Below are 24,743 nucleotides of genomic sequence, written 5' to 3'. Positions count from 1 at the left end.
TATTGAGGGAATCCTCCAGTCTGAAGATGGAGGATTTCTAAAGGCAGAGGTCACCTCAGCTCAGGGCACCTTAGGGGCAGCCTTGACTGGTGGGCGGCGACTCCTTGTTTTTCTAATGATCTGCTCCAGCCTTGCCTCCAAAAGTGGGGGCAGTGGCCGGAGGGGCAGGCATCTCCACTAGCTGGGATGCCCTGGGGTGCTGTAACAAAAGGCATGAGCCTTTACGGATCACTGCCAGGTGTTACAGTTCCTGCAGGGGGAGATGAGAAGCACCTCTACCAAGTGCAGGCTTTGTTTCTGTCCTCAGAGAGCACAAAGGCTCTCACCCCAGGGAGCAGAAACTTGTCTCAGTGGCAGGCTGGCACAGACCAGTCAGTCCTGCACTGAAGGATTGGGTAAAATACAAGGGGCATCTTCTAAGATGCCCTCTGTGTGCATTTTGTAATAAATCAAACACTGGCATCAGTGTGGGTCCATTATTCTGAGAAGTTTGATACCAAACTTCCCAGTATTCAGTGTAGCCATTATGGAGCTGGCGAGTTCGTTTTTGACAAACTCCCAGACCATATACTTAATATGGCCACACTGTACTTAAAATGTCTACGAATGGACATAGACACTGTAGGGGCACATTGCTCATGCAGCTATGCCCTCACCTGTGGTATAGTGCACCCTGCCTTAGGGCTGTAAGGCCTGCTAGACGGGTGACTTACCTATGCCACAGGCAGTATTTTGTGTGCATGGCATCCTGAGGGGGATGCCATGTCGACTTTGCCTTTTTCTGCCCACCAACACACACAATCTGCAGTGGCTTTGTGCCTGTGTTAGGTGACGGGTCCCTTAGGGTGGCACAACACATGCTGCAGCCCTTAGGGTCCTTCCCTGGTCACAGGGCCCTTGGTACCACTGGTACCTTTTACAAGGGACTTATCTGTGTGCCGGGGTGTGCTAGTTGTGGAAACAATGGTACATTTTTAGTGAAAGAACACTGGTGCTGGGGGCTGGCTAGCAGGGTCCCAGCACACTTCTCAGTCAAGTCAGCATCGATATCACCCAAAAAGTGGGGGGTAACTGCAACAGGTAGCCATTTTCCTACAAAGACTTTTTTCAGGTTAATATCGGCTCCGTAGATGGCATGTGCACCGTTTGGGAAACACTTAAAATGTATATCTGTGCGATTACCATAGCAAAACATGAAGGGGTGCTGAGATCGATCCGAGGGCGTCTTGCTTACTTGGAGAAAGAGCTCGCTCAGTTAGAGCAGGAACACCTACTCACGGCAGACAGGTTCTAGGCCGCATACACACCAAGTTGGTGGAATTTCAGGACACAGCATCACTGAGGTTTAACATATGGGAAAATATCTTTGGGGAGGGTGAGAGACCAGGGGCGGTGTTGGCGGGCATAGCACCCCCCAACAGAGAGAAAGACACAATTATAGCAATACAGGATGAGGATGGTAGTGAGATCACGGATCCGGAGCGAATAGGTTTCGCGAGTATTATGAGGCCCTCTATACTTCTAAAATTGCTCGAAATCTGGATGCCATGTTAGAATAACTGTTGCATATCGAAATACCATGGCTGTCGGATGTGGATAGAGAGTCCCTTATGGCGCCTCTGACCACCGCAGAGTTGAGCGGAGTCCTCTGGGTATGGCGGAGAGGAAGGCCCCAGAGTCAGACGGGTTGACAGTGAAGTTTTATAAAGCTTTCCAAGACCTATTGTTCCCACATCTGAAGGCAGTGTATGCAGAGATGGCGGAGGCTGGGGTGATGCCGCTCTCAATGCGAGAGGCAATGCTGATTGCGTTGCTGAAGCCTGGCAAATCTCTAGTGCAAAGCTCATCATACAGGCCGCTATCATTAATAAATGTAGACACCAAAATCTATGCTAAGATTCTGTGAGACCGATTTGCCATACTTTTACCCAAATTGATTAAACCGGAGCAATCTGAGTTTATCTTGCAGCTAATCTCCGCGCAGTGTTTGGTGTCATGCAAAACTTGAACCCGGAGACGAGAGCTGTGGCGGTCTTCCTGGATGCAGAGAAGGCCTTTGATTCTGTGGAGTAGACTTTTTGACGGCAGTCCTGCGGCGCTCAGGGGTGAGGGACATTTTCTTACAATTAGTGAAAATTTTATATGAGAAGCCCTTGGCCAGGATCAGAATTAATGGCTCGGTATCGGATGCATTCCACATTTCCAAGGGCACAAGACAGGGGTGCCCATTGTTGCCCCTGCTGATTGCGATAGTTGCGGAACTGCTCGCATAAGCATTGCGGGAATATCATGGGCATCGGGCCTCAGATTCTGGAATTACAATCTGGTGGTCTCGGCATATGCAGATGATGCCTTACTATACATCCGAGACCCACATCATAACTTAGTAACGATACTGCGAGAGATCATAAAATATGGTGCCCTTTCTGGGCACAAATCCATTGTGTTCCCCCTGACGCCAGCCATGACTCCCGTGGATGTGGACTTCCCCCTTAAGTGGGAAACAGGATCAGTTCGATATCTAGGAATCCGAGTCCACACAGACCACAAGATAGTAATGACGGATAATTATGATGCTGCAATTACAGCACTGGCGAGAGATATGGAGAGATGGATCAGATTGCCGCTCTTGTTGGTGGGTCGGATAGCCCTCATAAAAATGGTGGTGCTTCCGAGATTTCTATTCCTCTTCTAGAATATCCCTATGTTGTTGCCGAGGGCGGTTTACGCAACCTTGAGGGCCCTGCTTATTACACTAGCATTGGGCAGGAAAGCAGCAGAGAGTCCAGTGGCGGACATTGACCCTACCATATGACATGGGGGGCTCAATGCACCTGATCTACAGACGTATTGCAAGGTAACTCATGCTACATTTGCCTACACTTGGATACATGGCTCTCAGGACTTGCCACACTTAAAAATAGAACACAAGCTGGCTGCCCCAAGTCCTTTGCGTAGCAGGATATTTCAATCCCCGTCTCGCCGAGATGGGGAATTTGCCTCCTTGAACACTACTGCACAGGCCTGGCATAGCCTGATGAGTTGACAGGGGCTCTCCCTACTGTATTCCCCGCACGTGCCTCTGGAGTGGTGTGCGTGGTATGTGTTTGGGTGCGATAGAAATGTGGTGGAGGCAATGCATAAGTTAAATATTAAGACAGCAGGAGACTTTTTCCATGAGAGTGACATGCGCATCTAGGCAATGATGGCAGAGCAGGTGCAAGCACTGACCCCACTCATGCAATATCACTTTTAAAAAGCCAGACACTCAATGTTTGCTGTTTTGGGCGAGAATCTACGGAACCACCAGAAATACAGCCCCATCAGTTAGTGTCTAGACTCTGCGTGCATGCGCAGAGGTCGCGTGTGCATGAGCTGATAAAGGCCAGAAGCGAATGGCAGAGAGATTTGGGAGTACAGTTAACAGACGAACAGTGGCAATACTGCTGTTCAGTGACCCGCGGGATGTCCTTGAACGGCAGGCACCGCCTGATAGACTTTTAATACATAAACAGGGTATACTATACCCCTCTTAAACTATATAAATATGGATTGCACACAGAGGCCGCCTGCCCCAGAAGTGGGGAAGACTAGGCGGGTTTTTTGCTTATGGCATGGTCCTGTCCGGGCATTCAACAATTCTGGGGTAAAGTATTCACTGAACTAGAAAGTATAGGGGGGCAACAGCTGGAAAGCGCGGCGATCCTGGCGCTACTGGGCTGGGACAGGGAGGTGCAGAGGACGGTCCGGCATCTGATATCCATGGGACTATTGCTGGCTAAGTGTAGGATCGCCATGTGCTGGGATCGAGGGCCGCTGCAGACGATTGGGGAATGGCACACTGACATGTTATATTGCAACACGCAAACAGATGCATTTAATGATCTGGCTCCTCCAACCAGCAGGCCTACACAATATTGGGGAGCCTATAGGAAGTACCTGATTGGTAGAGAAACCGGTGAAACTGAGGGAAGTGGGTCTCAGTGCACAGGGAATGATAACCCCCAGGAGCACGTGCCTAATAGGCCTTGGGCGCCCACAGACAACTAAAGACCTACAATATGTTAAAGTTGGAGGGCAAGGCTGGCAAGGTCCTAATTGAATGGCACTGTTTTGGTTCAAACTCGTTGTGGTAGGAGAAGATGCATATAATACAGTATTTGACTGTGAGAGTTACATTGAAATTGTAATGTGTGAAGCAATTATCAAAAAGCATAAAACAAAATATTAAAAATCTTGTCCTATGTCACGCCCATCAGTTTGGTTGGTTTGTGGGCTTACCTTTTAAAATTTGGTTAATTTCATTAGTGAAATGCATGCATAAGTCATGTCTTTTCCGGTGTTGAGCCTTCCTCTAGCGCACCGGCCAAATACTGAAAACATACGAGGCTGTGTGATTTCTGGACTACTTTTTCTCTATTTTGTAGGCAGTGCGATCTCGCTGGGCAGTAATCGAGTGCCTTGCATCGACCCTGTTACATGGATAATTGCACTTTTACTGGCATAATTGCAGTTTTGCCGGTTACATGGATAATTGCACTTTTGCCAATACGATTCACTGCGAGCGAACTTCTGTTTCCCTTTGTGTGTCTCTTCGCACTCATGGCGCCAACGAGTCGCTTATGTGAAACTGCCTTACTTTTCATTTTCAGTTTATGTGCAAGAAAAGTCCGGTTAGGAGTTTACAACACTAATAGCTCTAATTCAAGCAAACACGAGACCCATTGCATTGCAATTGCTTTTGGTTAAGATTTCCTGCCGAAACATGTTTCCTTGCTCATACTTTAGGTGAGGGCGCACATTTCACGTCAGTTGAAATGATATTAGAAGAACCCCTCCAACAAGCAATTAGCAGACTTCTAAGCAAAATGCAGTGTTGAATGTTGACTGCATTTTTAAATCATCCCCTCTCTTGTTGTTAGTGCACAAATTTATATGATTTAATTATTTGAAGGATTTTTCCGCTTTTGTTCTATTTTGGTTGCTAAAAGACTATGTTCAACAAGAAGTTAAGACTTTGAGGTGAGAATTTGATAGCAGACTGCAGCTCACAACCTCAACCCGACTTCCCTATTTGCCTACGTATTGTTGAAAAAAGCTGCATACGTTCTCCATTTGTACTTTTCCTACTGCACCCTGTTGTTTTTATACCTCCTTGTTTCTCTTGAATATATTTATTGCTATTGTCTCCATCATTCTAGTGTTAATCTGTTCCATGCACGACCCACTGAGAAAGCACTTTAGGCCTCGCAAGGCCATGACTAATGCTATTTTATCATAGTACATTGCACTGTCTACCCTAAATTTGATTATATAGTTTAAAGTACTATTCCCGAACCTGCCCACTCAGTTCTAATACCAATAATTGTGGTGTGTTCTTCTGCTGTAAAATATTAGCCTTTGGACTAAGGATGTGCGCAGCTAAGAATTTTTTCTCTTGCTAAATTTCTGTAATTCATGGAACAAGTCGGATTGCTACTTGTAAGCCACAATGTTCTCGCGTTTTACTCGCGTTTTAATTTACTCACAGAATACAAAGAGTTTGCCATCATCTCGCCTTTTACTCGCGTTTTAATTTACTCACAGAATACAAAGAGTTTGCCATCATCTATCCCATTTGAAAGCTGGGAGAAAGTTGGCTTTCAACAAAACGACCAATTGAAATTCTGAGGCAACTAGCACTTTTATAAAGTATTGGCAGATTGCTAAAAAATGATGCCAGGCCATTAAAGTGGGAACTCGAGAACAATGGGCAGGCCCATAATCGGGATTTATGCAAAACTTTGCTTGCATAATACACACTTCTTTGCACCCTTATTTTGGATTCTCGTCTCTGGACTGCCTCCAAACGTCCTTTCTTTCAGGATTGTGACGCTGTAAATTAGCCACAGTTATCCAGATAAGGCCTCACCTGTCATATATGGAGTGTGAAGTATGCAAAATTTTACTGTGACAACCTTCACTATTCCGTCACAGGAGATTGCATAACAAAAATTGGAAAAATCAGTATTTCTTGCCTACACAAAATATATTTGCTTGTTTACTATTGGAATTATAGGTCAGAAGGGAGCCATGAATGTTTCTAAAAAACTATCACTTGTAATAAATATCTGTTTATGGAGTGATATAATTAGATGTACCAAAGTGGAACACTTCTGCATGTTAAAGAAATATAAGAGTTTGTATCATATTTATGTTTGTAGTACGATTTACATGCCAAACCTTTTAATGGCTCGGCTCGTGCATGTACTCTTAGAGCCAATCTAGATCCATGGCTTGGCTCTGGCTTGGCTTCCCCTACTACCTTGCCTGCTCACCCTCCTTTATTTGCAACTTGGCTTAGAGAGGACTAGAAATATGTAGCTTTGCCCATATGCACTGATTTGAAAACTCTACCACCAAGGTTTCTTGAAGCAGAGATGAAGAAGAGCGTATGTAGTGAAAATTCATTTTAAATAAGTGATCCCAGGGCATGTACTCAAGGCAGTTGTGTTGTATGTGACTGTAGTCATGTGTTCCCAGAGAGAACTATCAGGTGGGATATGCAGGCATATAGTTTTAGTTCAGTGTGTGATACACCTCAAATGCTTCTTAGTTTGCTAGTTGTGTCTGGGGTCCCTGAGTTGAGTCTGCTATGCCCTTGTTGGCTTTTCTAATCATTTTCATTGCACTAAGCAGTTTCAGTGTTCATTTTTTTTTGTTGGGGGGGGGGTCTTTATTACCACTGGCTATTTAACGGTAAGTCACTTTAAACCATCCAGCAAGTTTAATCCATCATTACCCAGTGGTAACCATATTGACACCTTCTATGAGCTTGTGGTGGGGGATATTGACAGATGACCCATAAAAAAGGATCATATGAAAAACTCAGTAGATCCAGGAATTTTACCCCAAATGACTGGAAAGACATCAACACACTCAGAAATAATGATTCTATAATCATCAAACCTTCAGATAAAGGAGGGAACATTGTTAACATGAACCTGGATCAATACATCAAGGAAGCTCAGAGGCACCTGCGCAACTGTGACCACAATGAGAGATTGGAAGACAGTACGATTCTAGATCATCAAAATAGCTACCACGAGATGTTAAAGGAGTGGGTGAAATGTCAACTCATTGAATATGAAGAATATAAATACCTGAAAGTGGACTTTCCAAGAATTCCAGGCATTTACTTTTTACCTAAAATCCATAAAGAAAATGCTGTCCGCCTGGTATACCAATTGTAAGCACGATAGGCTCTCTTTTGGAGAACACATCCAGATATTTGGAGCTCTTATGTCTATATTACTGAACTTCCATCTTATTTACGGGACACATCAGACTTTTTATCTAAGATTGACAATATCCCTCGGCAAACCAGTTATCTTTTAGTGACAGTGGTTGTTTCATCTCCGTATACTTCCATCAAACACCAATTTGGCATGGAAGCATGTAGATACTTTTCGAAGACACGTCCCATAGAACTTGCACAGCACACAGAAATGTTGATGACCATGTTATTCTGTCTAACACATAATATTTTTTATTTAGTAATGAGTACTATCTTCAGAAACCGGGTATGGCGATGGGGGGCTAAAGGGGTATAATCTGTGCCCACCCACGCCAACTTTTCCATGGGATGGTGGGAGAAAGAAATAGCATGTTCTGATGAACTGAGTTTCTGTATGGAGAAAGTAGTGTTGTGGGTTTGATCTATTGATGACTTGTTACTTATATGGGATGGACATGAAAATACACTACAGGAATATATTGATCTGTTGAATAAGAACAACCTAAATATCCACGTAGTAACAACATGGAGTAGAAACAAAATTGAGTTTCTTGATGGTCTGCTTGAAATAAGAGATGACAAATTGGAAACATCAGTATTTTATAAACCAACAGCATGTAACTCAATACTACATGACAATAGTTGGCATCCTAAGGCTTTAAAATTGAGCATTCCTTACAGTCAATTCCTGCGAGCTCGCAGGATTTTCTTCAGTGATTTGTCATTTGAGAATGAAATATAGGTGATGATGCAGACATTTCTGGAGACAGGGTACCCACATCAAGTCCTCACAGATGCATATAGTAGGCAAAATGTAAGAAAAGGGAGGATCTGCATTTTAAACATCCACACCTCCGGGAACATAAAGATGATGCTATGTCTCAACTTAGGCTTTTCCTAGAGTATAGCCACCAACACCTTAAAACGAAGATTGGCCAGCATCCTCCGATCTACATACTGGAAAGTCAGCTCATTGGGAGATTTGCTAATCAAGAGTCTATTTGTGAAGAAAGAGAAGACATCATGGCTGACAAAAAAAAGTTTGGGTTTCTGGGGTTGTGGTCCCTATAAAGCTTGTGAATATGCAAAGTTATGGGACGTTTGAGAGAAGAAGGTGTCCAATCACAGAGAGAATCACTTGTGAAACTGATTGTCATTTATATTATTCAGTACGGCTGTCAGAAGAAATATGTGGGAAGTACTGTTCACAAATTGAAGATCAGATTTATGCAACATCTCAGAGCAATTAAAAATCAAGTTAGGCCCTACCCATTAGCAAAACATTTCTGGGTTGTCCATGACGGAGATTGTAGTACTCTGATGTTTTATGGCATTAAACAAGTAAAGCTAGGTCCCAAGATGGGAGATACAACATTATAACTAAGAAGAATGGAATCTACAATGATTTTAACATTGGGCTCAGAGAAGCCATGTGGACGCAATTTGGATGCCGAACTACATATGCATGTATAGATGATGGAATGATGACACAAATATGCAGTTAGGGGATATCGGATATAAACGCTTTCAGTGTGAATGTTCCCATTTGAAAGATATGTTCCATTTATATATCTGTTACAACTTATCAGTGATGTAGGATGTCCGTGTGCCAATATGACAGTGAACCGCACTTATGAGAAGGGAGAATTAATTGTGATCATTGATGCTTGCAGCAATAATTTATTTAGGTGGTGTACCATTTGTATTATAGGTGTTTGTTTACACAATTGTGTCATTTAACAGTCTGACTTCTGTCAATACCATCCATTGCTACTCCTGAAGGAAAAATATGTGGAATAGGATGATTACTTATAGAGAGGAAACTGAGATATATGTATATATATCTGTTTCCTCTTTATAAGTAATCGTCATATTCCACATATTTTTCCTCCAAGAGGTGCAATGGATGGTATTGACAGAAGTCAGACTCATAAATGACACGATTGTGTAAACAAACACCTATAACATATATATATATATATATATATATATATACATATACATATAACACTTTATATGCCCTATGCACTTAGTATAATATGAGGATAATGATGTTTGTTAATACCATCTATTGTTATTCTTGGAGGAAAAACATGTGAAACATTTTTATATAAAGGATGACTATATAGAGAGAGGAAACCAACATACATAGCACTTTACATGCCATATGCATAATATGAGGTTATTGCCATTTCATAAGCTATACAGCCATTGTGCCACATTCTTCATATCAGGGCTCGAAAAATCGAGCTATTTTTAATTTTTAATACTTACTCATCCTTTCTGGCTAGTTGACACTGAACAGGTGTTCTGTTCAGTTGAAAAGTGGAGGGGCGATAAAAGATGCTTTTAAATCTTGTTCTTATGTCACATTTGCTCTGTGTTCACAGACCGAGGTCAAAAGTCAGTTTTTCATACAATTAATTTTCCTTCTGACTGCAGAGTTCCAGGACTTTGTAAGGTGAACTGTGTGACCTGCTGCTTAGAATATAAAATAAAAGGATATAGGGTGTCCAGTTTTTCCTAACACACAACATTTCAATGACTAAGTCAACTGTGCAAACACTTCAAAATATATTTCAGTAGTTGTGAAAGCCCTTTTTTATATTTCTGTGGGATGAAAAAATATTTTAATGGGGTGAAAACAAATCAGAATACTTTACATTTTTTTTTTTAGATATTTGATTAATTTTCAAGCAAAGGCAGTGAACAATACAAAACTACTATGTATGATCACCATTACCCTTTCCCCACCCCCCCTTACTGCTCCCTGCATATAATATATTGTTTCTCAATTATCATCGTACCTCTAAACAAGAGATTCGATCTTTCACAGTTTATTGTACATTTACATTTATATAGTAGAGGCTTCTTCCATGTCTGACTCCGAGTTTACACGTGAACTGTTTGGACTTGTGTCATCTGGGTGCTTGAGGTAATCTAATATTGTGTGCCACTGTCTTGCTGTGTCTCTAGACCCTCTCCCCCGTGCTGCCTCTTGATGTAGAAAGTTTCCCTCTGCTTCTGCCCATTTGATCATTGCATTCTGCCATCCGTGTATGTGGGGACCCTTAGCGTCCTTCCAATGGATCGTAATTGTTCTTTTGGCCAAAATTAGTGCTAGATCAATATATTTATTGGTTGTTTTTTTTAGCAGAGAGGTGGGGAAAATCTCCCAATAATGCCGTCAAGGGAGATAGTTTCAGTTTCCTGTCCGTTACCACGGCCAGGTTTTTAAATATCTCCTCCCAGTAAGGCACTATTTGTGGACAATTCCATAACATGTGCTCTAACCCTGCTTCTGGGCATCTGGGACAACCCCCACCTCCGGTGGCATAGATCTTTGCAATTTTTAGGGGGGTAAGACAAGCTCTGTGATAGACATAGAGATTTAGGGGGTCATTACAACCCTGGCGGACGGTGTTAAAGCGGCGGTAAGACCGCCAACAGGCTGGCGGTCTTTTTTTTAGTATTATGACTATGGCGGTTACCGCCATGGTCATCCGCCGCTTCCCCGTTCTGCCCGCCAGGGCGGAGACGACAGCAGGGCTGGAGACCTGGGTCTCCAGCCCGGTGGCCGTGACAATACCGCCGCCGGTATTGTGACCCGGCTTACCGCCGTGGATTTCCAGCGGTAGGAACCGCCATGAAATCCATGGCGGTAAGCACTATCAATGCCAGGGAATTCCTTCCCTAGAACTGATAGGGGTCTCCTCCACCCCCCCATCCCTACCCCGACTCCCTCCCCTACACCCCCCACCACCCCTGCCACCCCCCAAAGGTGGCAGGGCCCCCCTCCCCCGACCCCGACATTACCTCACACATACACACCCGACACGCACGCAGGCACCACCAACACACATACACGCACACACACCGACATACATGCCAACATCCACACACACAGTCAGACACCCATATTCACGCACACATTTCCGAAACACGCAACACCCCCGCAAGCATACACGCACTCACACACCCCCCTACATACACAGACGCACACCCCCAAGCACCCACACAACACCCCCCCACCCCCCTCCCCTAACGGATGATCGACTTACCTGTTCCGTCGATCCTCCGGGAGGGGACGGGAGCCATGGGGGCGGCTCCGCCAACACCACACCGCCAACAGAACACCACTGCGCAGAATCACAGGACGTGATAAGCTCGGCGGTGTTCTGTTGGCGTGGCGGTGGAGCAACCTCCACTTCCCCGCCGCCCGCAAGTATGGCTGTTGGTGGCTCTCTGTCGGAAAAACAACGGAGAGCAGCCAACGGTCATAATACGCCGAGCGGCAAACCGCCACTACTGGCGGTCTTCCGCACGGCGGTCCCTCTGCGGTCTTCTTAAAAGACCGCAGAGGTTGTAATGACCACCTTATTCATTTAAAGCGAGCATTCCTAGATGCAGAGTATATATGTGTAGTAATCCTGGCCCATCTCCGTTTGTTTATGGTTGTCCTCCGTTCTGTCTGCCATTTCAATCTGAGTTTATCCAAAGGAGTAGAAGTGTCTTTATGTAGAGCTTTGTATATTGATGATATCGCCCCCTTGTATCCCCCTGTGAACAGAGAATTCTGCACCCTTCATGTGTAGGTGGTTCTTGTAACCCTTACTTCCATGTTCTCAGTACAATCCTGGTAATCGCATTATACATAAGAAACATGCTGGAGGGGACCTCAAACTGCTCCTGCAACTCGGCGAAGATACGCAACTTTCTGTTAAGATACAAGTCTCCCAGAACTGTAATATTGTATGTTGCAAGGCTCTTGATCCCTGTGAGGGCTATCTCCCCCCCCCCCCACATGTAGCAGACCTGCTATTGGCACCTCCGGAGCATAGGGGGGTGCCGTATGGGAGCATCGGAGACTGCGTACCCAACACACCCGCACAGCTTGCAGGTCCGATGGTAGCTCCTGCCGTCTGCCTCTAGGGATCAACAACACGCTCAGGAGGGCGTGAAGAAATCCATCTAGATTATACTGAAAATTCTGGTCAGCTGGTTCCTCACCCAGAGATCTTGGTAGCCATTGCAGCTGACCAGCCCAATAGTATATCTCTATATCTGGTGCAGCAAGCCCTCCCTCCATGGTGGGTCTCTGTAGTGTGCTCAATGCCAGTCTGCGTCTGCCGGACCCCTAGATGAAACCGGAGACCAAAGAGTTAATGTCCCTGAATACTGATCTTGGGATAACCAGTGGGAGAGTAGAGAAATAACACAGCAATCTTGGCAGCATTATCATCTTTAGTAACGCTACTCTCCCCATAACAGCAAGTGGGAGCGTACCCCAAAACTGCATATCAGTTCTCAATTTCCTTATTGCTCTATGTACATTCCCTTCTAGTAAGTCTTCTGATTTATGATATATCTGAACTTCCAGGTAGCGGAATGTAGTGGGTGCCTAGGGAAGCCCTCGCATGTCATTGATCCTCGTGACCCCTTCTATTAATGGGAAGATGGAAGATTTCTGCCAGTTTATTCTTAAACCTGATGCTCCCCCATAGCACTCCAGCTTAGCCATAGCTCCCGGTAGGCCAGTTTCCGTGTCCCCCAGGAAGATTAGCATGTCATCCGCATATAGCGTAATATGGTGTACCTGTGGTCCCACCCGAAGCCCTTCAAAATAAGTGCCTAATCTAGCCATTCGGGCAAGCGGTTCCACCGCTATTGCACAGAGCAAGGGCGACAGGGGACAACCCTGTCTGGTGCCCCTGCCAATTTGGTATGGATCAGATATAGTCCTACCCGTACGTACCCGCGCTGTGGGATTCGTATAGAGCAGCCGCGTCCAACGGACAAAATCATGTCCTAGGCCAATTTCAGCATTACCGTTTCTAAGTAATCCCATCTAAAGCTATCAAAGGCCTTCTCAATATCAACTGAGATAATTGCTGCCTGTTGCAAAGTTGGAGACGCAAAGTGGAGTATGGAGACCAGTTGTCTCTGCGCTGTGTTATGTTGGGGGACGAATCCAGACTGATCCCTATGGATTAGTGTTGCCATATAGGGCAGAAGGCGGGCAGCTTGTATACAACGAAGTATCTTGTAGTCCATGTTAAGCATGGACAGAGGGCGATAGGAGCGCACATCTCTCGCCGGTCTGTCCGGTTTTAGAAGTGGCATCATGACAGCTTAATTAGTTGTTTGAGGCAGAAATCCTTCGCTTCTGCGTAGAGGGTACACAAGTGTGGGGCCAGGTGGTCAAGGTATATGCTATAAAAATCCACCGGAAGTCCATCAGCTCCCGGGACCTCTCTAGCCATATTTTGGACTGCGGCTTTAATGTCCGCTGCCGAGATTGGTTCAGCAAGGACCTGTCTGTCTCTCTCCCCCCCCCCCCCCAGATGTGAGAGATCAAGTCCTTCCAGGTCCCTCATTTGGGTGGAGCTCAGAGCCTCAGTTTGTGGGGCATACAGTTGTGAGTAATAGCTAGCAAACCTGTGCGTTTATTGCACTCTGCCCATAGAGACGACAGCCAGCTGCATCTTCTATTTCCATTACTACTGTCTGTGGTCTTGGCGGAGCCGCAAGCCATGCCAGGAGTGAGCCCGCTTTGTCTCCTTCTGCATGTTGCCTAGCCAAGTATTTTCTGTAATCAAAGCGGTGCAACTTTTCAGTTGCCTCTGCAATTTTTCCTTTGATATCTGTGATCAAAGGGGCCAGGTCCGGGTTACTGGGTCTCCGGCGTTCAAAGTCTCTAAGGGATACCTCATGTTGTTGGATTTCTGATTCTAGGGTTCTACGAACCCCCACGCTATCTGTTATGCTCATTCCTCTAATGACTGTTTTAAATATCTCCCATTCAATCACCCTACACGATGCCGTTCCTGTATTAAAGGCAAAATAATCCTTTATTGCTGTTGATATTGAGTGTTTGAATGCCTCGTCCTCAAGCATCTCTACTCTAAGACACCAGGTTGGAATGCTTGGCTTTTCCTTGCACCAGGCTAAGGACAGCAGCAGGGGATTGTGATCTGAGATAGTGCGGCATAAATATTCTGCTGCCTCTACTACGCTTTGCGTCTCAGGGAAGGCAAGGAATGTGTCCAGACGAACATGCAAGTCGTGTAATGTAGAATGAAAGGAATAATCTCGGGCTGTGGGGTGGATGTGTCTCCAGCTATCACCAAATCTCCATCGTTGTTGCCAGTCAGAGAACTGTTTAGCTACTTTTGTAGTATGGGAGCGAGGTAAGGGGGGATGTGACCTAGCCAATGCAGGGTCTGCAATGCAGTTAAAGTCTCCTCCTATCAGAGTATCCTGTGTAAAGTAGGGACCCAATTCCCGCGACAATCTATTAAGAAAAGCTCCCTGTTCTTGGTTTGGTGCGTATACTCTCCCTTTGGTGACATCGCTACCTTCTAACCTCCCAGTTAATAAGACATATCGCCCCTCCTTATCTATAATTTCATGTGTCTTTTGAAAAGGTACTCCGGGACGAACCCATATTAATACTCCTCTTGCAAAGGCCGAATAAGTAGTCGCAAATAGTTGACCACGCCATCTTTTCGCGAGGGCTCTGACTTACTGTTCTAAGAGGTGTGTTTCCTGTATTATGGCTAAGTGGACTCCTCGTCTCCTAAGCTGATTGTATACTTTGTACCTCTTACCCATGCTATTCAAGCCCCTGATACTCCAGGTAGAAATTTTATAATTCAAGGTGGAACCCATAAATTACATATACGTAAAAAATCAAATTGTGTTTACTCTTCTCCGAAAGCCCAGGACTTATCCTCATCAGTGTTTCCCTGTTGTGAAGTTCAGTTAATGTCATTATGCTGGGTGCAAATCTCTCATAATACACACAACTAACGCCACAAAACCCCTAACTCCCCTTCCCCAGGACCGGCAATTAAAACTATCCCCGTCCAAACTTTTAAAGCAATAACAAACATCATGTATGTAGGGCGGAACACCAGAAACCGAGAGCCCGCATCCCGGCGTATCCTCAGGGCCCATTCAGATTATCTCATGTACCAACAGTCTTGTTACATGGCTGCCCCTGCATCTGCTACGGTTGATTATATTGTGAATTACAAAAACAGAGTCCGGGACTCATGTGGCAAGCTTCCCCAATTGAGCTATCACCCTCCCCCTCCCAAGATCCATGACTCTCGTATGTAACATCAAACCTCGTAATGGAACAAAAGTTGTCACTGTCCGACTGCCTATACTTCCTCCTATACTCACAGATTTCTAAAAGGCATAGTGTTCAAATAAGATCCTCTGCAGATCTCAGGGTTACTTTAGGTATACTGACGGATGTGTCTCGAGATAAGATAGATATACTACCAGAATTGGAGTCCTGATCAGACAGGGCTTCGGAGGACTGAGTCAAGGCAAGGTTCCCCCCCAACCATAACTGCTGCAGTATCTACTGCATCTCACATTTCCTGTAATGCCTGATGTCGCAGAGGAGCCACGTCCGTTCTTCGCTTGCTAGACCTATTACGCCTCCGGCTGGTTGTTCGGGGGGTACCTCGTTGTGGATCAGAAGTCAATGGGTCAAGAGATTCCAACCAGTCCCACACTAGTTGGGGTGAGGTAAAGAAATGGGTCTTATCGCCGTAGGTTACCCTCAGTTTTTAGCCGGGAAGAGCATGGCGTATTGAATTCCTCGGTCACAGAGCCGCTGCTTCGGATTTTTTAAGGAAGCCCTCTGCTTTTGCGTGTCTCTGGTGAAGTCTGGGAAAATCATTACCCGTTGGTTTTCCAGCATTAGTTCCCCCTTTAGTCTTGCCTGTGTCAGGATGAAATCTCTGTATTTAAAATGGATTAGTTTGGCAACAACTGGGCGAGGTCTGGCTCCTGTCAGGTTGGCACCCTGTGGGCTCTTTCGTTGGCAAAAAAGGTGGATAGGCCCTCTGGAGCTACTGCTTCCTTTATCGAGTTCTCCAGAAAAATCTCCATGGTCGCTGCTTTCAGCTCCGCCTTTTCAGGTAGTCCCACCAGTCGGATATTGCTTCTATGAGCACGATTTTCAGCGTCCTCTATTCTTGCCTCCAGCAATTTAACTCGTGCAGCAAGCCCCATCAGGTCCTCAGATAGAGCTTTGTGATCAGGGGTCAGTTGTTCCAAGGTCTTTTCGTTGGAAACCACTCTGTTCGTTAACCTACGATGGTCATCTCTCAACGGTGAGAGATCTACTGTTAGAGTGTCTATCTTCTGTTCTAGGGCTTCTCGAGAGTCTTGGAACGCTTTGAGTATCGTGTCCAGTGTGGTTTCAGGAGTTGGTGCATTGACGTCTGCTCCAGAGTTAGTCGATTGCTCAGATGGTTTAGTAGTTCCCATACCTTCCAGTTTCTGGCCCTCTTCGTTTCGGTTTGCCATCGCGCTAGGTCCTGTCTCCTGCTTCTTTTGGTGCCAAGTGCCGCCTGCAACCACAGTTTACCGGCCTTTACTTGGATCAGGTAGCCCCTCAATGAGTACCATCTGCCGCTTCTGCGAGTTTCCAGTACCGCCAGAGGGGGGATCAGCTCCTACAATCCAGGACTCCTAACGTCCCTCTCCGGGGACTAATGCGGTCCCTCAACTCCCCCGAATTGTGTGCCTGCGCTCCTTTTCGTCGCAACCTCACCAGGTAGGAATATCGGTGACTATTAGGTTGTTTTCCTTGGGGTTCCCTCTTGCCAGGGTATCCGTGCTCTCCGTTACGCTTCTCTGCCCCATACAGTGCGCTGCGAGGCCATTGTGGCACAGTGGGGACGCGCACTTCACTCCAGGTCCTTCAGTGCGAGGAAAAGGCAAAAGGGGGGTATCATCGCATGCTCCCGTCTTTCCCCTGGATCTCAGGCGCTGGTTCTCAGCAATAGCGTAAGCTTCTTATCCCCGGTGGCTCGGGCGCGGTCTCTGCGTAATTCTGCCAGAGGGTGCGGTCGCTCATGCCATACCTGGACGTGTGTGTCCCTTTCGGCCTCTCGTGTGCCCCGTCACATCTAATAACTTCCAATGCGGGCAGCACGGCCTTGTCTCATACTCGAGCCGCGGTCGCCATTTTGGTGCACTCCAGTCCGGGACTCCGATGTTCCATGCGGTGCCGAGCCACCTACTACAGCTCTTTGTGTCCCAGGCACTCAGAGCCCCTGGGCACGGTTCGGATTCAGTTTTGGTGCCGTGGTTATTTCAGGATTTCACCGGCCCTGCGACTGCCGCCGGGAGTCCGCGTTAAGCGTGCGGCTCCATCGGCTGCAGGCCACGCCCCTCCCAGAATACTTTACATGTTGATGTGCAAAAGATATGTTTTCTGAAACCCAATTTTCACAGATTGTTAATACACGATATAGTTTTATCAGTGAAGCTGCAAGTTAGTGGAGAGGTTTCTGGACATTTCTTGGAAAGTTACTGTGTGTGGATGACAATATGTTACCACATCATGGTTTAGTAGTATATTTATTAAAATTTAGTGTTTAAACAAACTGAGAAACACTCCTGCCCTGATGGCAAAGTTGTTAGTAAACTAAAATAAGTCCTAGGTTATGTGGGCTAGACTTCATGGATATGTGGGCTAGATTCTTGTGATGCATGTAGCAAACTTTAGTCTACTTAATCAAACAAAAGAGGTTTTTTTGTACTGCAGAAATGCTGAGCTCACATATTTGAAGGTGCAATCATATGTGAGAATTAATAAAAAGGCGACTCTGTAAACTATTTGCCTAGGATCACGCAATTTGAGACACGTTAACGGGTCAAATACATTACAGTTAGGTCGAGTAGATTATTTAGGTTACTCGACCTGCAGGTCTAGTAATATTTTTATGATTTTTTGAGCCCTACATATATTGTAAGCATAATATGAGAAGTATTTAGTCAGAGTAGCATATATCATAAAATACCTTTTTAGGTTCTTTCCTTTTTTAACAAATATATGAAGCCAATGCACTTTACGGCTATTGCAGTTTGCATGGCACATGTCACTTTATTTATGGAACATTGACATAGATCATTGGAGATTGATTGACAACATATGAGACCGCAGGGGGGTGGTTTTGCTAACGTGTATTTCTATGCAAATATTTCTGCAAAATTATGCCACTGTGTAATTAAACACATAGTATAGATCTCATGTATTGATAATTTGCAAGGACAGTTTGACTATGGTTTAATCCGATTCACGATATTATTTTAGATCATGAATGTGAATATGCCCATGTAACCTCTTTGGAATTTGATATTCACAGCTGAAATTTTAAACTGGGCAATTGAAGTTGCTATCTTTGACTGCTGTGATTAGAAGAATCAAATATGTTTGATCATTTTGTTCTATATGTATTTCTTAGAAATGATTACTTCATATGATTAACATCTAATAATTGAAACAACAGGATGGTGGATCTGTTAAATTGTGAATTGCACTACTGGCCACACTCCAAGATGGTGGAACCAATATTTTTAATATGGTAGCTGTAACAACAGATTTAGGACTAATGATGTATTTGAGGAAGTTGTTTAAAATTTGGGAAGTGTCCATTAGAAGGCGTTTGCTGGAACGCATTGTCGCTGTGTTTTGTTCGGAGGTAGGACATTGTATGTTAATAAAAACAGATCAACAGAAGAAATGTTTTGTCAGCGGTAGCTTTCACATTACACAATGGGTTCTGTGGATTCGACCTGGGGGTGCAGCCGAGCATTGAGTGAAATCTCATCAACTTGAAGGAGATGTATATATAACTGGTTTACCAATAAAGTAGTATGTCTACACGCATAGAAATCCTCCTTGTATCGGTGCAAATGTACTACTTTTTGGAATTCACAAACGAAATCAGTAGTAGGCTTGGAAAGCTGCACGAGTTCCAAGTTTCCTGGCATAATATATGCAATACCCAAAAAGGTGTTCGGATGATGATTGCAAATAAACTAACCAGTGGCAGTCGCTCAGGGTAACATTCCAGCCCTTTTTTTTCACCTACTATGCTACTCTAGACAGAAACCCACATAATGCAAATCAGTACTGGCTCTTTTCCTTATGGGGTCAGTCTGTCCTGAACCTCGGTATTCTCACCCCTCCACCCTGGAGGCCATTGCTTTTTTAGTTGGGAAGTTTGAGATTAACCCCACCCACCCTGAATGTCAATGACCAAACTGCACCGCTGAGGCACAGGTCTGCTGATTGTCATTCATCGGACCAGGAGAGTGAGGACCAGACATTCTTATGTAAGAGTATACGTTTAAACAAATATATTAAACAATTCCCGATCCTTGATGATGATAGAGCTCTATGGATTATTATACTTGTTGTGGGCACATGTATATCATTTAAAGGGCAATATATTTCTTCCTTATACTGAAACTCTTCTGTTTACGCCCATTGCAAAACACATCCAGTGCCCTTTACCTTTGTATCTAGTGAACTTTGATGCTTGTGTGGGGTGTGAATTTAATTATATAACTATAGATGGCACCACAGAAAGGTAGGATATCTCCTCCTCGCCCTTAAGCAAAATTATTGTGAAGTGTGTGGCTTAGACTTTTGGGAACAATTTTATATATTTGTTTGTTTTCCCATTGTATGGGTATATTAGGATGAGACAATGAATTTAAGTTTACGTCTCCTGTTGGCTGGTAGATAACATTGCATTACAATTCTAGATGCAGAAAAAACACGTCTAACAGTTCATTTTGTTTTCTCCCTGCTGAGTTTGTTTATAAGTCTCAGGACCCCTTCTGCGGCTGGGGCTAGACTGACTACCTGTCAGAGCTTACTCTCTTCAGGGAGCCACTTCTAGAGCAGTGGTTTAGCACACACTGAGGAGTACCTGAAAACTTAGGAGTAGGATAAGGCTAGAGCTGAGAGGGATCTAAAGGCTAGTCTCGACCGGACCGGGTAATGCCTGTATAAAATTGAAGTTGGCAGGCAACACATATATAGTACAGTATTGATGGCAGTAGGAAATTACAAAGCAAGAGAACAATAGACCATTTACCATAAATGTTACTTTGCATGCTCTGCAGGAAGTGATCAGTCAACAATGAAAAGATCAAACAGTAAAGTAAGGTGCAGGTAATCTCGCGAGAGACTTGGAAAACTCCCAGAAGCTCTTACAGAAAAAAAGTGCTGAGTCAGTCTTGGTGCAAGAGACACCAAACCATGAATCTCACTGGCACCCTCTAGAAACAACTAAGATTTCAACATATAAACAAGGGAGGGCAAAGGGAATGGCGCAAGCGGAGCTGATTGTGGAAACAAGGCTTGGGGAAAAAGCAGGACTGGACTGCAATACAGTTAAAAGGGGTTGGGGAAGAAGTAAAGAATACCTAAAGCACAACCAAAGTAGGAACTCACCTTAAAGTAAAGCAGAAAGATAGCAACGATTTGCACAGAGTCTTGTAGTAAAGACGGTTGCTAGAAGTAGAGTAATTATAATTGTAAATTGTATTCATATAGTGAGTACGGATCACACAGAAAAATAGCTATTAGCTTTGGGGAGGAGTACAGATGCATAGAAAAAAACAAGTGTAATAAATTAATCACATGCATCGAATCACCAATGAAGTGATGAGGCTGCACTTAGACTTGTAGGGGGAAAAGAAGAAGAAAGCCAGCAGACGTACTGAAGGACACAGGGAAACCAGGAACTGTGTGGGTCGAAGCTCAGAGAATAATGTCCAAAAAGCATGTTTATAGGAGTTAGGCTCTCCACAGAAGAGCATGAGTCATTATAATAAGCAGCATTTCAACTTCAGGATGTGATCTAGCCAGAGTTTGGTGGCAGAAGAAATTACATGACCATGATGCATCATTATGGTCATATGGAAACCAGGACTGGAATTTAATGTCTGAAGCAAGATGTGTAGCGTGCTGGAAAGTGATTTGGTATGAACTGTTGCAAATGTAGTATGCAGCTGGAAGAATGCTAACAGTAATTACCTTATTGGTGTTTTAGTGTTGGTCTTTCTCTGTTCGGCCCCTTAGTTTGCTCAGGCCAGACCGAGTCAGTGGAGAGGCTAAGGAACAACTCCTCTTTATTTTTTCCCTACTCCAGGGCCTCTACCCAAAAGGACAGCCTGTAACTCCAACTCCAACTCAAACTGCACCTGTTTCCAGCAGACAGTCACCCTCTCTCCTTCATGTGGGTCATTTTTATTCCCCTGTGTCACACTAAAACAAAGACTTCAACCACCAGAGGTGGTGTTCTCTGCTTACAAATCCATCTACACAGTAGACCCGTATTACTTAGAAATACTTGCAGTTTTTAGGAACTTGCAACCAGACATCTGTTTCCTTGGTCCCACGTGATGAAGAGTTAGCCTGTCTTGGAAATCCCTATGTTAACCTCATGTCTTGTGTTCGATGCACTAGCTGTTGATTCACCCATGTTCAGAAACCCAATGGGTTGTCAGCTTTCTTTTAGATAACACATTACCTTGAGTATGAGGCTTATCCATGTTGGCCACACAGCCTTTGCATGTAGGAAATATGAATTATTTTGCACAATATTGAACTAAGCCTCGAACTCAATGAATATTGCTTTCTTTATATCATAGAAGACATCTCGCTCTTTGCACATATGAGTGGTAATGCACTGTTTGATTTACCTTGTTATAATGTGTGCTCACCTTTTCATTACATGAAGCAACTTGGCTATCAAGCAATTTTTATACCTATTCACACATTGCTGTATACCTGCATTCATCTGCAAAACAAAGTTATTGATTTACACACTTCTCCCGGGACTCTGCCGGTCACCCACTAATCTAATTTATGGTCAATGTGTAAATTCTTTCTACTTAAGTCAAAACACTTTGGGGGTTATTCCAACTTTGGAGGAGGTGTTAATCCGTCCCAAAAGTGACGGTAAAGTGACGGATATACCACCAGCCGTATTACGAGTTCCATAGGATATAATGGACTCGTAATACGGCTGGTGGTATATCCGTCACTTTACCGTCACTTTTGGGACGGATTAACACCTCCTCCAAAGTTGGAATAACCCCCTTTATCTCCTTTCTTTAGGCTTTAGATGAGACAAGGGAACCGAGAGTTTAGTGTTTTTTTTTTTTTAGTAACATTTATGACTTAAAAACAGAAACAAATCTAAGTTGATAAGTTATTTCGTAGTTCAGTCATAAGGAACGATGTTGTGCGTTATTCAGTTGCGTTTTTGAATGAGACCGTTCTGCACATATGTTTTATGAACGAAATATGTGCTCTAAAAAGGGACAAATGCCACATCTCCATAGTGCTATAGCCATCTTCTTCTTTTGTTACACAACTGTTTTGAATGTATTTTATTTATGGATTTATTTATTTCATGGGTAAGATTACAAGTGATTTAGGGACTAACCCAACCATCCTATGCACTTCGTTTATCTTTGCACACACCTTGAATAATTTAGACAAACCTCAGTCAGTGGTTCGACACATACAGCAATTTTAAAATAAAATATAGTAGATTTTTCCTGACAAGTGCATTTCTCTATTTTTTTCATCAAATTACAGTTTTTTGCCAAAACGATTTCAATATAAAGAAAGAAATGGATGACGAAATTGAGAAGACTAAGCGCTGGGAAGGTGGCTACGAAAGAACATGGTAAAGTTTAAACTTTTAAAAAGTTGTATTGTTTCATAGTACTTTTCAATGCTAGTAATTCATGAACTGGCTTCTTGCAGGGAGGTTCTGAAAGAAGATGAATCCGGGTCACTGAAAGCTACGATAGATGATATTCTCTTCAAAGCAAAGAGGAAAAGGCAAGGACAGATTCACTGAATATTCTTAAACGTAATTTTAATTGTGCACTGTGAATGGCAGATGTTTTGCTTCTACAATGTTCAACTGTGAAGGACAATCCTGCAGTATATTGTGTTGACAACGTCTGGTAGTTTCTGTGCAAATAATCAATCTTTCAATGTAAGCCTTGTAAAAGGACCTTTGAAATTGCCATATTGTGTCATCACCTGGCCTTGATTACCTGCTACGAGCAGTTCTGTATCTTAGTTTAGAGAGAGAGTTTATGGAAAAAGTTGTTTTAACATATATGCTTTGCTTGTTTCCTCCTTTCTATGGAGACATTACTGGTTGAGATTAGCCGTCACAATTCCCTTTAAATACAGAAATGTGATCTGCCTGTTTTGTCCGCCAACTCTGTAAATGTTTTTTTCAATTTATTTATTTTTGTACCTTACTAGGCTGAATTGTGAGCTAGTGAAATCTCAAGTTACATCCTTATAGGGTTAAGAACGACTGGAAGAAATGCCATGTTTTTAGTGTTGTTGTTGTTGTTCTTTAAAAAAAAAAAGAAAATGCAGTCTTGGATGTTTTGTTAGTTATGACAGATGGCACTAAAAAATGGGATTCTCTTTACCAATAATACTTGAGCAATGCAACTTTGGTACTACCAAGTGGTTCTGTTGCCTGATGCTAACCGGCTGGCAATTCAGTACTATTAAGGCAGGATACATTTTGCATCCGATGATGGTTTGTGCACAGTTGTCAGTGCTTTTAGTTGCTGTCTTTTTAGGTCAAAGCCTGTCAGACATCACAGCTGCCTGGTTTTCGAATGACATCAAGGGGACATTAGGAAATATTCCCTGGGAATACATTCCACCCACTGCTTACCATTGTCTTTGTGTTTTGTAACTCACATTTCCTTGCTTTCTATTTGCTGGTTTTATTTGTTTTAGGCTGTCCTGCTTGTGTTCGTCCCTTCCGTGGCCTATACTCTATTTATTGTATTCTTCCACCAGTACTCGTTTCCTGTAAACAGTCCTTTATATCTTAGTCTTATTTGCTGTGCATTCAAAGACCGAGGTCAAATGCCAGGCTCTATATTCTGAGGGAGCTTGGTGTTTACTTTTCTTTATTTGACTTTGAAATGAGAAAATGTATGTGACAGTCATGCTGGCTAGTGGGGTTGTGCTGGAGGAAGACTGTACGATGTTATTGTTTTTCTACCACAGCAAAATTAAAATGTTTGTAAATGAACTGTGCAGATATTTCAGAATTAGGAAACCACAAATGAAGCACATTTCTCTGGTAAAAGTATGTTGGAAACAGATCTTTTAATACAATCAAAACAAACCAATACACTAGGTGAAGATATTTCCACATATTCTCCTTTGTGTGCTGTATAGTTTAATCTGTAAAACTGTATGCCAGTGCAATTGTAATGGTCATTTCAATTGAAGATGTGCTGTCTGTAATGGCAGTTTCTGATGGATACAACTACCTGTGGATTCCTCACCTTATGAATTCGATCCTTGCGCCAGCATCCAACGGAAAGTCTTCTTCCTAGCTGTCTACGTCGACGAGGATGTCATAATGGTACGGCTCCGCGTGACTCCGTCTGATGTCAGCGTGCCAATAAGAGGTCCCCGTCGGCGTACTAACGTCAGTTTTTCCTTTTTCCGTGCATTCGACTTCAACGGTTTTTCTTCCTGGCCCGTTGGTTACTGTAGCGATCTCTTGAAGTTACAATGTCACCTCCGAAGAAGTCCGGGTTTAAGCCGTGTAGGGAATGCGGGGGTCGGATG

The 24,743-nt window shown here is 43.8% G+C and overlaps 1 protein-coding gene across 1 annotated transcript in view; it reads left to right on the top strand.

The window, feature by feature from the left end:
- The window catches only part of GTF2H2C (GTF2H2 family member C), a 229,619-nt gene that overhangs the window by 9,500 nt on the left and 195,376 nt on the right, over positions 1-24,743 (top strand). Inside the window, exons 2-3 of the mRNA XM_069224368.1 lie at positions 22,713-22,803; positions 22,884-22,961. Coding sequence (XP_069080469.1) covers positions 22,748-22,803; positions 22,884-22,961 — 134 coding nt within the window. The 5' untranslated portion in view covers positions 22,713-22,747. The remainder of the gene's footprint in view (positions 1-22,712; positions 22,804-22,883; positions 22,962-24,743) is intronic.

This window comes from Pleurodeles waltl, chromosome 1_1, assembly GCF_031143425.1.
Source record: "Pleurodeles waltl isolate 20211129_DDA chromosome 1_1, aPleWal1.hap1.20221129, whole genome shotgun sequence".
Lineage (NCBI taxonomy): Eukaryota > Metazoa > Chordata > Amphibia > Caudata > Salamandridae > Pleurodeles > Pleurodeles waltl.
The sequence above is the reverse complement of the archived record's forward strand: the minus strand, read 5'-3'. Positions and strand labels throughout refer to the sequence as shown.